At 43.5% G+C, this 13,530-nt stretch overlaps 1 protein-coding gene across 3 annotated transcripts in view; it reads left to right on the forward strand.

The window, feature by feature from the left end:
* Nucleotides 1-13,530, forward strand: part of CTNNA1 (catenin alpha 1) — a 177,615-nt gene that overhangs the window by 53,022 nt on the left and 111,063 nt on the right. For all 3 annotated transcript variants that reach the window (XM_009449743.4, XM_016953900.3, XM_054685210.2), the window contains 2 exons: nt 145-311; nt 2,273-2,392. In XM_009449743.4, the coding sequence (XP_009448018.1) occupies nt 145-311; nt 2,273-2,392 (287 nt within the window). The remainder of the gene's footprint in view (nt 1-144; nt 312-2,272; nt 2,393-13,530) is intronic.

A 13,530-nucleotide genomic window follows, 5' to 3' on the forward strand; every position in this document is an offset into this window, starting at 1 on the left:
AGCAAACAACAACAAAAATGAAAACTCTTAAACTAAATTTGTGCATGAAATATACAAAGTTTGGATTATTTTTATATTTTTAAAAATGTAGATCAGTTATTTGAGTTCATTCTTGCTGAGTTTGTTTTTCATTCTGTAAAACAGGTGATTTGATGAAGACTGCTGCAGGAGAGTTCGCAGATGATCCCTGCTCTTCTGTGAAGCGAGGCAACATGGTTCGGGCAGCTCGAGCTTTGCTCTCTGCTGTTACCCGGTTGCTGATTTTGGCCGACATGGCAGATGTCTACAAATTACTTGTTCAGCTGAAAGTTGTAAGTATACAGGCCTATGTCTGTAATTTGTTCTATCACAGGAAGATTGCTACTGGCCTTCCTTAGTTCAGTATTCCTTAGGATTTAGTTTGGTTTTGAATTTGGTTTATCTCAATGGACCGGAGATGTTTTTGTTTAATTTCCACTTACTCCTCTATTCCAAGTATATATCATCCTGGCTCTGTTCTGAGCCAGTGTTGTCTTGGCTGTAATGAAGAACTTGTAGCAAAGATACTGTTTTGACTCCTTCCCTTTTTCCAGTAATGATTAAATATTTTCCTTGTAGAGTTCTGGAGTTGAGAAACCAATACATTAAATTTTGTACTTTTATTTATTTATTTTATTTTTTCCATTTAACCCTGAGTGGACACAGCACATGTTTCAGAGAGCACAGGGTTGGGGGTAAGGTCACAGATCAACAGGATCCCAAGGCCGAAGAATTTTTCTTAGTACAGAACAAAATGAAGTTTCCCATGTCTACTTCTTTCTACACGGACACGGCAACCATCCGATTTCTCAATCTTTTCCCCACCTTTCCCCCCTTTCTATTCCACAAAACCGCCATTGTCATCATGGCCTGTTCTCAATGAGCTGTTGGGTACACCTCCCAGACGGGGTGGCGGCTGGGCAGAGGGGCTCCTCACTTCCCAGTAGGGGCGGCCGGGCAGAGGCGCCCCTCACCTCTCGGACGGGGCGGCTGGTTGGGCAGGGGGCTGACCCCCTCACCTCCCTCGCGGACAGGGCGGCTGGCCGGGCAGAGGCGCCCCTCACCTCCCGGACGGGGCGGCTGGCCGGGTTGGGGGCTGACCCCCCCCCCCCACCTCCCTCCCAGACGGGGCGGCTGGCCTGGCGGGGGCTGACCCCCACCTCCCTCCCGGACGGGGTGGCTGCCGGGCGGAGACGCTCCTCACTTCCCAGACGGTGTGGTTGCCGGGCGGAGGGGCTCCTCACTTCTCAGATGGGGCGGTTGCCAGGCGGAGGGTCTCCTCACTTCTCAGACGGGGCGGCCGGGCAGAGACGCTCCTCACCTCCCAGACGGGGTCGCGGCCGGGCAGAGGCGCTCCTCACATCCCAGACGGGGCGGTGGGGCAGAGGCGCTCCCCACATCTCAGACGATGGGCGGCCGGGCAGAGATGCTCCTCACTTCCTAGATGGGATGGCGGCCGGGAAGAGGTGCTCCTCACTTCCTAGATGGGATGGCGGCCGGGCAGAGATGCTCCTCACTTTCCAGACTGGGCAGCCAGGCAGAGGGGCTCCTCACGTCCCAGACGATGGGTGGCCAGGCAGAGACGCTCCTCACTTCCCAGACGGGGTGGCGGCCGGGCAGAGGCTGCACTCTCGGCGCTTTGGGAGGCCAAGGCAGGCGGCTGGGAGGTGGAGGTTGTAGCAAGCCGAGATCACGCCACTGCACTGCAGCCTGGGCACCGTTGAGCATCGAGTGAACCAGACTCCGTCTGCAATCCCGGCACCTCGGGAGGCCGAGGCTGGCAGATCACTCGCGGTTAGGAGCTGGAGACCAGCCTGGCCAACACAGCGAAACCCCGTCTCCACCAAAAAAATACGAAAACCAGTCAGGCGTGGCGGCACGCGCCTGCAATCGCAGGCACTCGGCAGGCTGAGGCAGGAGAATCAGGCAGGGAGGTTGCAGTGAGCCGAGATGGCAGCAGTACAGTCCAGCTTCGGCTCGGCATCAGAGGGAGACCGTGGGGAGAGGGAGAGGGAGGGGGAGGGGGAGGGAATTTTGTACTTTTAGAGGCCAATATTAGTGTTTTTCCCACTATGAAGCTCCTGTGTAATTGCTGTTTAAATGTTAGAAGACCATGCGCAAACTCAAGAGAGCTAAGTTTGGATTGCTTTTTGAGTAGTTGTTAACAGGAATGAAAATTTCTAGGATGCCATCTTCTTTATTTACAGACCTACATTCAGAATTTTTGGGTTTTGGGGTCTTTCTTATTTTATAGGTGGAAGATGGTATCTTGAAGTTGAGGAATGCTGGCAATGAACAAGACTTAGGAATCCAGTATAAAGCCCTAAAACCTGAAGTGGATAAGCTGAACATTATGGCAGCCAAAAGACAACAGGTACAGTCATGATTTGAGGATATATTAAAGTTGTTCATTTTACTATCTAGAGGGAAAAACTCATTCTGTGTGTTTTCTGAAAGTACCATTACTTACCTTCGCCAATATAGTTCCATTAAAACATTTAAACCAAAGTGTCTTTTCAGTATTGTGCTGTTAATAAAGTTGTAATTACATTGCATTCATGTTATGCTCCTATTTTAATTCTTGTGAACATTTTATCTTAAGTAGCTTGACAACTTGTGATGAAGGTAGTGTCTGGAGAGGTAATAGGTCTTTGTGTATTTAAGGATTAACCTGAGTTAGTGGTGCAGTTTTGTTCAGATTTTTAATAAAATCTTAATCCATTTAAACATACTGGAATTATCTCTGTATCAGAAAGTATCTCCATACCTTGCCCCACCAGCCCCGTGTCTTGTTACTTTTTAACTGTTTCTTATTGTTATTAGTATTTTCCATTGTGTGGCATGAGGATCAGTGTTAACTTTTCCAAGCTCCAGTAGCCCTTTGACCCTTCGGCATTTTCACTGTTGGTGTGCTTTGAAACCTTTGCTGTGCCCTTGCTGTTGGACGCTGTGTATTTCAGGTGTATATTCTTCAAGGAAGATCCATATATTGCTATCCATCTTCTTATATCTTTCATCGTCCTGATCAAGCTTACGCTTTACATTCTTACTTTAAAACAAGCCCCAAGAAGAATAGTCGTTGTTAGCTAGCACCTTTATCAGTTAGGATACTTTGCACTGGAGTTTGCAGAAAACCCAGCTCCCAAACTGCTTGAAAAATGGGGGATTTATTTTCTCATTAAGTATAAGTCCTGAGTTAGGCTAAGTGACTTCAGGGTTGTTAAATATAAGGGCTTTGCAGTATCACCAAGGATCCAGGTTCTTGATATTTTTCATCACTATCGTCTTCAGTGTGCCTGGCACTGGGTGGCTGCAGAGGCTCTTTGCATGACATCTGCACATAATATGTCCAGTGAGAACAAAAAGGACTGTTCCTTCCATATGTCTCTCTTTATAAGCAAACAATCTAGAAGCTCCTAGCAGACTTGTCCTAAATCTGAATTGTGCAACATGCCTATTCCTCAGTTATCCCTGGCAAGAGGAAAGGAGTCTGCCTGACTCAGAATAATCCAGATCCACCTTCTGCTCTGGGTTAAGGGGTAGCTTTCCTGAGGACAGAAACACCCGACAAAAGGTCTGACAGGTAGTAGAAAGTTGGGTTGGGAGTAGTGGGAGTAGGGAATGGATTTGGGTAGGCAACCTGCTATGACTGCTGTAGACTTTTTTCATTACAGCAAGATGGTTGTCAGTAAACACATAAAAAAAATTTTTTTTGAGGCAGGGGATCTCACTCTGTTGCCCAGGTTGGAGTACAGTGGTGGCATCATGTAACCTCGATTTCCCCAGGCTCAGGTGATCCTCCCACCTCAGCCTCCTGAATAGCTGAGACTATAGGCACAGGACACCACACCCGGCTAATTTTTGTACTTTTTGTAGATACAGGATTTTGTCATGTTGCCAGGCTGGTCTTGAACTCCTGGGCTCAAGAGATCCTCCTATCTCTGCCTCCCAAGGTACTGGGATTACAGGCATGAGCCACTGTGGCTAGCTAAATGCTATTAATGTCTAATATATGACAGCTTCTTTTCTGGGGGCTTCTTAGTCATTTGGTTATATTTACATTAGTATTAAAAATCTATGCCATAGGGTTGAGAGGATTCAAATAAATAATATATGTACAGTGTTTAATATAGTGCCAGGCACTAAGAAGGCCCTTCTCAGTAGGCAGTTGGTGAATAATAGTTTATTGCTTATATTTCAAGTCATAAGATGTGATCAGACTAACTGTATATATGAGATCCTGGTTTTGCATTTCTAGTACTTAAGATTATACATGGTAATATAGCTAGGTTGGTATACCCAAGTTAGTGTAGGCTCAGTGTGCTTTTTTTTTTTTTTTTTGAGATGGGGTTTCGCTCTTGTTGCCCAGGCTGGAGCGCAATGGTGCAATCTCGGCTCACCACAACCTCCGCCTCCCGGGTTCAAGTGATTATCCTGCCTCAGCCTCCCGTCAGTGTGCTTTTATAATTTATTTTTGTATTGGCTTAGTCTCCATCATATAAATTACAAGTATCTTTTCTTTTTGCTGGAGCTAATTGATCCTGAGAAGAACTTGTTTAATAGAATGGTAATCCTATAAATGTGGCGAGCTGGCCAAATTACATTCAGAATTTATTTTAATTAATGGGTTTGATACAAATTCTCTTTTGAATATGTGAAGTAAATATTAAGTTATATTTAAAAGATACAGTTTGGCAAATAGTCCTACTGGTTTAAAACGTAGTCTGAGCTTGGTTTATGAAGACTGACTGTTATTTAGACAAAATAAACATTAAGATTGCCACTATTGTGCATCATTGCAAAATGGCGGAATAAGTAAATAGATGGGTTTTTTTTTGTTTTTTTTTTGTTTTTTTTGTGGTGGACTCACATTCTGTCGCCCACGCTGGAGTGCAGTGGTGCGATCTCGGCTCACTGCAACCTCCACCTCCTGGGTTCAAGCTATTCTCTTGCCTCAGGCTCCCGAGTAGCTGGGACTATAAGCGCCTGTCACCACACCCAGCCAATTTTTGTATTTTTAGTAGAGACGGGGTTTCACCATCTTGGCCAGGCTGCTCTTGAACTCCTGACCTTGTGATCCACCTGCCTCGGTCTCCCCAAGTGCTGGGATTACAGGCATGAGCCACCACACTCGGTCTGGAATTTTGTATGCTATTCAAGAAACTTACTAGAAAGTAATGCTACCTGAGTTGTTTTTTTTCTTTTTTCCAAAGCCAAATACTTCTCAATGCCTAAGTTTTAATACCATGTGCCATGGATCTGTGAAGAGTTCCTTGAACATAATCCCTTATGTATTTTTTTCATGTGTGTTTTTTTTTGAAAGTAGTAGCAAATGCCAAAGTTTTCTGAAATAAGATGTCACAGAAATATTGGAATTATTATATACATGCTGGATAATCTTCTGTTTGCCCTTCCATATTGTTTCCCACCCTTGTTTACCCTATTCTCTGCCTCAGGAACCTAACCTGCCTGGATTTCATTCGTGGGCTCCTGCTTGGGCTTGGTGAGTGGGAGCACCAGCAGGAGGTCAAAGGAGATAGAGTGATGCTAGGGTGTTACTCTTAGGCCTCTTTCCTGCTGGGTGCCCTGGGTTGCTAAAAGTGATGCCTTTCCTGTCGGGTGGCATTCTCTACACATCTTGCTCCCTGGTTTTGGTAACTGCTGCCTCCTCTTGTCCCTTCATTCCTAAGTGTCCTACCAGCTTTGTAGTTTTTCTGTATTTTGTCCATACCTATGTATAATAGTATAGTCTCTAAACTGCCTTTGAGTCACCCGATTTGATTTTATTCTATTTTTTTCTGCCAGAATTTTGATTGATACGTATTTGCATTTTCTTGGGTTTATAGTAAGTCATGGTCATTTGTAGTTTTCCTTGGGCCTAAGTTTTTAGCCTTAGCCTCCTGAAAGAGAATTCACTGAGTAGACTGGTTGTGGGCTCCTGCGTACCCCCGTTCACAAAATGGTCTTTTATAGGCTTGGGCCTTGGTGTATATTCCAGTAGATGAATGCTTTTCTTGGAAATTAAACAAATACTAATTTTGTCCTAAGGGCCCAGCCTGATGGAAACTTCATTCTTTCTTTTGGGCACTGTCCATTGGCCTCCTTCAGTAGAAATTATTCCTCCTATTTAACTGTATATTTGTATCTGATAACTAACCTTTGGCCACCCACCTCTCCGCACTACCCTTCCTCACTTCTATGAGTCAACTTCTTAAGCTTCCATGTAAGTGAGAACATGTGGTATTTATCTTCCTGTGCCTGGCTTATTTGACTTACCATAGTGTTTTCTGAGGTCATCCATGTTGCCATGAATGACAGAATTTTGTCTTTTTTAAATGGCTAAATAGTATTCCATTGTGAATATATGCCACATTTTGTCTGTTGATGGACACTTAGGTTGATTCCATATCTTGGCTATTGTGAATAGAGCTGCAGTAAACACAGGAATGCATGTTTCTCTTTGACTTACTGATTTCCTTTCCTTTGGATACCCAGTAGTGGGATTGCTGGATCATATGATTGGTCTATTTTTAGTTTTTTGAGGAAATTCCATACAATTTTCCATAATGGCTGTACTGATTTACATTCCCACCATCAGTGTATATGAGTTCCCCTTTCCCTGCATTCCCGCCAGCATTTTTTTTCCTTTCGTTTTGCTAATAGCCATTCTAATTAGAATGAGATGATAACCTCTTGGAGGTTTTGATTTGCTTTTCTCTGATGATTAGTGATGTTGAGGATCTTTCCATATACCTGTTGGTCATTTGTATGTCTTCTTTTGAGAAATGTATGTTTAGCTCATTTGTCTTTTTTTTTTTTTAAGACAAGAGTTTTAGTGTGTCACTCAGGCTGGAGTGCAGTGGTGCAATCTTGACTCACTGCAACCTCCACTTCCCAAGTTCAAGCAATTCCTGTCTCAGCTTCCTGAGTAGCTGAGACTACAGGCATGCGCCACCATGCCCAGCTGATTTTTGTATTTTTAGTAGAGTCAGGTTTTCACCATGTTGGCCAGGCTGGTCTCGAATTCCTGGCCTCAAAAGTGATCCGCCTGCCTTGGCCTCCCAGAGTGCCTGGATTACAGGTGTGACCCACTGTGCCCGGCTACATTTGCCCATTTTAAAATCAGATTATTTGAGTTTTTGCTGTTGAGTTGTTTGAGTTGTTTGTATATTCTAGATATTAATCCCTTATCAGATGAATAGTTTGCACATATTTTCTCCTGTTCTTCAGGTTGGCTCTTCACTCTGTTGATTATTTCCTTTGTTGTGCAGAAGATTTTTAGTTTATATAATTCTGTTTGTCTATTTGAATATAACATTCCATTTTTTCCTGGCCTGTAGCGTTTCTGCATAGAAATCTGCGTTATCCTAATGGGAATTCCCTTTTATGTGACTTGATGCTTTTCACTCGCTGTCTTTAGAATTTTATCTTTGTCTTTTGACTTTTTGACAATTTGACTATAATGTGCCTTGGGTGTATAACTACCCACTAATTATAACTACTTTTTTGATTCAATCTCTTTGGGGACTTTTTGGGCTTTTTGGATCTGTATGTCCATATCTCTCCCCAGACTTGGGAAGTTTCCAGCTATTATTTAATTAAATAGGTTTTCTATGCCTTTTCTTTTCTCCTTCTGGAATTCCCATGATGGGAATATTGGTTGATTTAATGCTATCCTATAAGTTTTGCAGGCTTTCTTCACTCATTTTCATTGTTTTTTGTTTGTTTGTTTTTCCTCTGGGTAATTTCAAGCTACCTATCTTCAAGTTCTGAGATTTTCTTTTTCTTGGTGAAATCTTTTGAAACTTTCTATTGTATTTTTTATTGAATTCTTCGTTGTTTTCACCATTAAATTCTTTAGCTGCATGATTTCTGTTGGTTCTTCTTCATGCATTCTTTTTGTTGAATTTCTCATTTACATCCTGATTTTGGTGAATTTTCTATTTGTATTTTATTGTATCTCTTTGAGGTTCCTTAAGATAATTATTTTATTTTATCTTTTTGAGACAGACTTTCGCTGTCATCTGTTGCCCAGGCTGGAGTGCAGTGGCATGATCTTGGCTCATTGCAACCTCCACCTCCCAGGTTCAAATGATTCTTGAGCCTTAGCCCCGTCCCTGCGCCCCCGCCCCCACAACCAAGTAGCTGGGATTACTGGTGTGAGCCACTGCATCTGGGTCTAGATTTTAAATTCTTTTTCTGGCAGTTTGTTGATTTCCCCCTTTTTTTTCCTTTTTCTTTTTTTTTTTTCCAGACAGGGTCTTGCTCTGTCGCCCAGGCCAGAGTGCAGTGGCATTTTCTTGGCAGTCTCAAGTGATCCTCCCATCTCAGCCTCCCAAATTGCTGGGGCTACAGGCATGTCATATCCAGCTTTTTTTTTTTTGGGATGGGGGGTGGGTAGAGATAGGGTCTTGTTACGTTGTCCAGGCTGGTCCTGAACTCCTGGGCTCACACTGACTTCCTTTTTATTGGGTTCTAGTGTTAAAGAGTTATATGCCTTTCTTGGTGTCATATTTACTTGCTTTCTCATGTTTCTTATGTCCCTGTTTTGATGTCTGTGCATGTGGTGGGACAATCACCTCTTCTACAGTCTTTTGAATGGCTTTTATAGAGACTTTCCCTTGCAGTTGGATTTTAGTGTGCTGGTTGGGGAGTGTGTGTTGGCTCTGTGTCCAGTAGGAGCAATAGTACAGTCTTCATGCAGCTTCTTCACCTGTGTTCAACATCAGCAGTAACTTTGGGTGCCTCAGTTGCCTAGGCTGTAGAAGTTTGTGGTAGTTGTGGCAGTCATGTAGGTCCTTGGTGTCAAGGGTTTTTGGGGTCCTCCTCTTCTTGTTTTTCTCACAGTAGGGAGACTTAGGTGACGGGATCCCTGTTTGTGTCAGGTATGACACAGTGTACAAGCAGCTACTGTGGCACTGGGTTCCAGGTACAGGTGCTCGGGGTGGCTGTGGGGCTGGGGTCCCAGGCTCAGGGTTTTGTGAACTTACTGTGGCACCTGGATCTTGGGATGTATTGGGTGCCTGGCTTTGTTCTCTATGGCAGAGTTGGATGTCAGTTGCCCATAAAGCCAGGATCTGTGACTCTGAGGCACCCCAGTAGCTTTGGCCCAGGGGCCTAGGTTGAGGTTATGATTCTTTCCTTAGGGGGCAGGGCACAGCATTGGCGTGACTTGGGAAGAAGGGGTGCTCTGGAGGTTTGGGCCCAGGGAGCAGGGTGTATGTAGCTGCAATTTGGGAACCTGAGCCAATAGGGCTCAGTGGCAAGTTGGAGCCTAGAGGATGAGGCACCATGCAGTAATGACTCTAGGCCCCCGGATGGTGGAGCTTGGCAGTATCCTAGGCTCTGTGAAGCCAGGTGCAACAGCAGCACATATCCCAGAATGGCAGAGCACAGCTGTTGTGTGGGCCCTGGGGAGGGGAGGGAACAGCACAGCGATTACTCTGCAAGGAGAGGAGTGTCTCAGCAGTTCAGACTCTAGAGAATCCAACTTCAGGGAAACAGAATACTAGAGTTGTTTGGCCTGTACGGCGAATGTCTCTGCTCAGCCACTGTTCTGTTTCCCTTGGATGCAGGGTACTATGTCGGCTCAGCCCTGGGATGCTCAGCTGGTTTAGGGCACCAGTTCCCCAGGGGCAATGTGCTGCTTCAGCGCACGCCTGAGGGGCATGACTTTTCTGGACAGTCCAGGCACTGATTCCTTGGGATGCAGGGCACCACTTCTGCTAAAGCACTTGGATGCGTGACTACTCTGGGTGCCATTTCCTTGGATTCAGGGCACTGCTTCAAGTTGGGCACTAGTGTGGGGTGACTCCTCTAAGCAGCGAAGGTACTGTTTTCCCTGGAAGGGGAGTGATATTGTTTGGATTTGTGTCCCCACCCAAATCTCGTGTCTAATTGTAGTCCCCAGTGTTGGAGGAGGGGCATGGTAGGAGGTGATTGGATTGGCGGGGGGCGGGGGGGTGAGTGGGGGGATTTCCCCCTTGCTGTTCTTGGGAGTGAGTTCTCACAGATCTGGTTGTTTAAAATCTCCCCCTTTGCTCTCTTCCTCCTGCTCTCGCCATGTAAGATATGATTCCTTTCTCTTTGCTCTGTGCCATGATTGTAAGATTCCTGAACCACCCACCCCCCGCCCCGCCCCCCACCGCCAGCCATGCTTCCTGTACAGCCTGCAGAACCATGAGCAAATTAAACCTGTAAAGGTAGTCCTTTATAGCAGTGCAAGTATGGGCTAATACAGGGAGAGAAGAGGGGTAGATGGAGTGGCTTCCTCTCTCCTTGGCCCCATGAGTAAGGGTATAACAGTTGCTTGCAGCTTGGGGATGTCTGGCCAATTGGTTGTGATAGTTTGGTGGTGACTTAGCCTTGGGGATGAAGGGAAGCTGTGGCCACTCACACTAGGAGCAAGACACACTCCAGCCATGGTTCCATTTCCAAGATGGTATAGCACAGTAGTTGCATGGGCTGTAGAGGGCAGGTCACAGTGTCGTCCCCTTCTTGGAGGGAGCACAGCAATGTGGATTCTAGGCAGGTCCCTCAGCTGGGCCTAGTGCCTGTGAGAACTGCAGGGACAGTGGTGAGGTCTGTATGTGTCCAAGGTGTTGATGGGGGTTGCTGAAATCCTCTTGCTTACCTCCTCGAAGTAGGGAGGTTTGTCCTGGTTCCCGGGTGATCCTGGTTGGGGTATAGGGTGGTGGAGGCCTGGCGTTTCCTTCTGTTTTCCATGTGGCCAGCCTGAGATTTGTCACCAGGGTTTCTGTAACTCCTCTGATGCGCTTTGGCACTCTATCTCAGTTATTTTTATTAAAATGTAGTTGTTTAGTCATTGTTTTGGGTGTTGTTTTGAGGGGGATGAATGCTAGGAGCTGCTAGTTGGCCATCTGATGTCACTGTTTTAAACCCTTTGTAAACATAAACTCATTTAATCTTCACAAAATAATGTGAGGTAGATACTATAACTGGTCGCATATTAATTTTAATAGAGGTTACGTAATCTTGCAAGGTCACTTATCTAACAAATGGTGGAGCCAGGATTTGAACCTAGGTTGTTTGGCACCAGAGGACAGAGATACTGTGTTTTAATTGTTCCTATAATCACTACTGCCTAGAATATTGCCTGGACATAGTGGTGTTCAATAAATATTTGTTTAACAACTGAGTGACTGAACCACTTTGCTGTACTGGAATTGGATTCTAAGTGTGACGCCAATCAGTTACTTTCTAATTAAGTGTGGCTGGAATATTATTTGCTGACTAGAAGTGTTGAATCTCCATTAGCTGCATGTTGTTCTTTGACTGTAAGTGTGAAAGTGATGGCAGAAGTAAGGATGGGTTGGCATCACCCTTAGATCCTGTGAGAAGGACCACTTCTGCCTCATATTGTCGACTCTGGCTTCCCAACATGCTAGTGATGTAATAATGCTTTGATGCTTACATTCCCTCCATCTGTGTGCAGAGAGCTTATTGAGGTATTTGATGATAATGTAATGCTTCTTATTTATTACCTAGTCTATGAATTCTTGCCTTTTGTGATTATTTTTTTCTGAAAACTTGGACACTGAATAGTAATGTTACTGTCGGTGTTTTATTTGTAAATACTTTGGACTGGTTGGATTGTTTGACCATGGACCCTTTTTTTAAGTGTAGCCATTTGTATCCAAGAGAAATCTATGGCTATAATTTTATATTGTTAAGAGAGAAATGAGAGGAAACTTTCACTTGAATTTTCAGCTCTTGGTTAGAGGCAGTGTTATAGATTGCTTAGAAGTTAGTTTCTATTTTTTGGTCAGTCCATGGGATATCATTCAGATTACATTGAAAGCAGTTCTTTGTTCCTGAGTCTGCTTGAACCATCACTGGGTTGGTGAAGTTGGGGATTATGAAAGCTAAAGTAGACCAAGAGACTCTAGTTTTGTAAATAATCTATTATGTTGCTTAATAGGTCACTTTCCTCAGTAATCTGGATTACTTATTGGCATTATATATCTTGAAAAGAGTACTTTTAATCATTATTCTTATTGCAGTAAATAGTGCTGTACTGTGATAGTGTCCCTTTTCTTTATGTAACAAAATCTAATTTCTTTGTGCTAAGGCAAGAGCAGTTCTAAAGAGAGAAAAAAGAACACTTTAGCAGTCAGGACAAATGATGGTATTTTGTTATTATTTTCATCATAGATTAAAATATATCCCTCATACTTTGTAGATAGGAGTCTATCAGAGATACACTGTGATAAGGGCAAGACAGTTAGAAAATGGGACACAGAACGTATGCACCAGCTGTTTAAGCATAATGGTTAACCCTAGCTCCTTGTCATAACTCGAGTCTTGAAATGATCACCAATTCTCTAAATCCACAGGATCTTGTTTCTGAATATTTAGCCTAATGTAGTCTTTGGAAAAGTAGAAGTTGGTAATACCATACCAGGCAGTGGCTTAGGAAAGTCATGTGTTGAATAGTAATTATGGCACCTGCTAACTTGAGATGACCGTAAGTGTCTTTGGTAACTAACCTTTATAAGAAGCTATGCTGATCTAGGTCATAGATACTTAGGAGGAATGCCAAAGCTGATTGCAAAGCATTTTTATAAAACAGTAGACAATTTAAGTACTTAAAGGCAAATGCCTTCCTAGAAAACTTTTAGAGCCCCTCAGATTGTGGTGAAGGCAAGACATTTAGAAAATGCCACACAAAACATGTGCACCAGCTGTTTAAGTGTAATGTTTAGTCATAGCCCCTTGTTGCTTGAGTCTTTAAATGATAACTGATTCTTTAAATCTACAGGGTCCTGTTTTTGAATATTTAGCCTAATGTACTGTGTTACAGGGCATTTGGAGTGCTGTGAGCTATTACTTGCAAATTTAGATTCCAAATGAGAAAAGAATTCTAGGAGGAAAAGTAAGCTGTCATAATATACAAGGTTTGAATAAAGATGCAAACCTAAATATATACTGAGATGAAGTTTCAGAAAAAGGAAGCCAGTTTGGTGTCTCTAATGCCTAATTAGGAACTCATCTAGAAAGATGAACCACTAAATAGCTAAGTCAGATGGCTAATTGAGTAATTGACTTTGTCCTTTCTAACTTGGCCAATTTTCTGTTACTGTTTACACATGTAATACTCAAAATGTTTAAATTTATACTCTAGGATTTAGATGATGACATTAACATTGACATTTTAACATGTAAAATAAGAGTTGGGCTACCATTTGGTGATCATTTAGAGTTATCACCTGTATTCTTCTTCTGTGGTGGTGATCCATTTTTACTAAAGCCTTTTTTTCCCTTCTGAGTATTGTGAGTGAAAGAGGGATACCAGAAATACCCGCTTCCCATTCCCATCTTGGCGTATTTTTGGCATCACTTATTTGTCGCTTAGCATATCTACTCAGCCTACCAAGTAGATGCCATCATTAGTGGAAATGATGCCAAGGACCTCAAATCCTTCTTACTGTGGATTATAATTATGGGGTAGAAGAAATGAAAAAAAGTAGTTTAAGACCGTATCTATACAGA

Source organism: Pan troglodytes, chromosome 4, assembly GCF_028858775.2.
Source record: "Pan troglodytes isolate AG18354 chromosome 4, NHGRI_mPanTro3-v2.0_pri, whole genome shotgun sequence".
Classification (NCBI taxonomy): Eukaryota; Metazoa; Chordata; class Mammalia; order Primates; family Hominidae; genus Pan; species Pan troglodytes.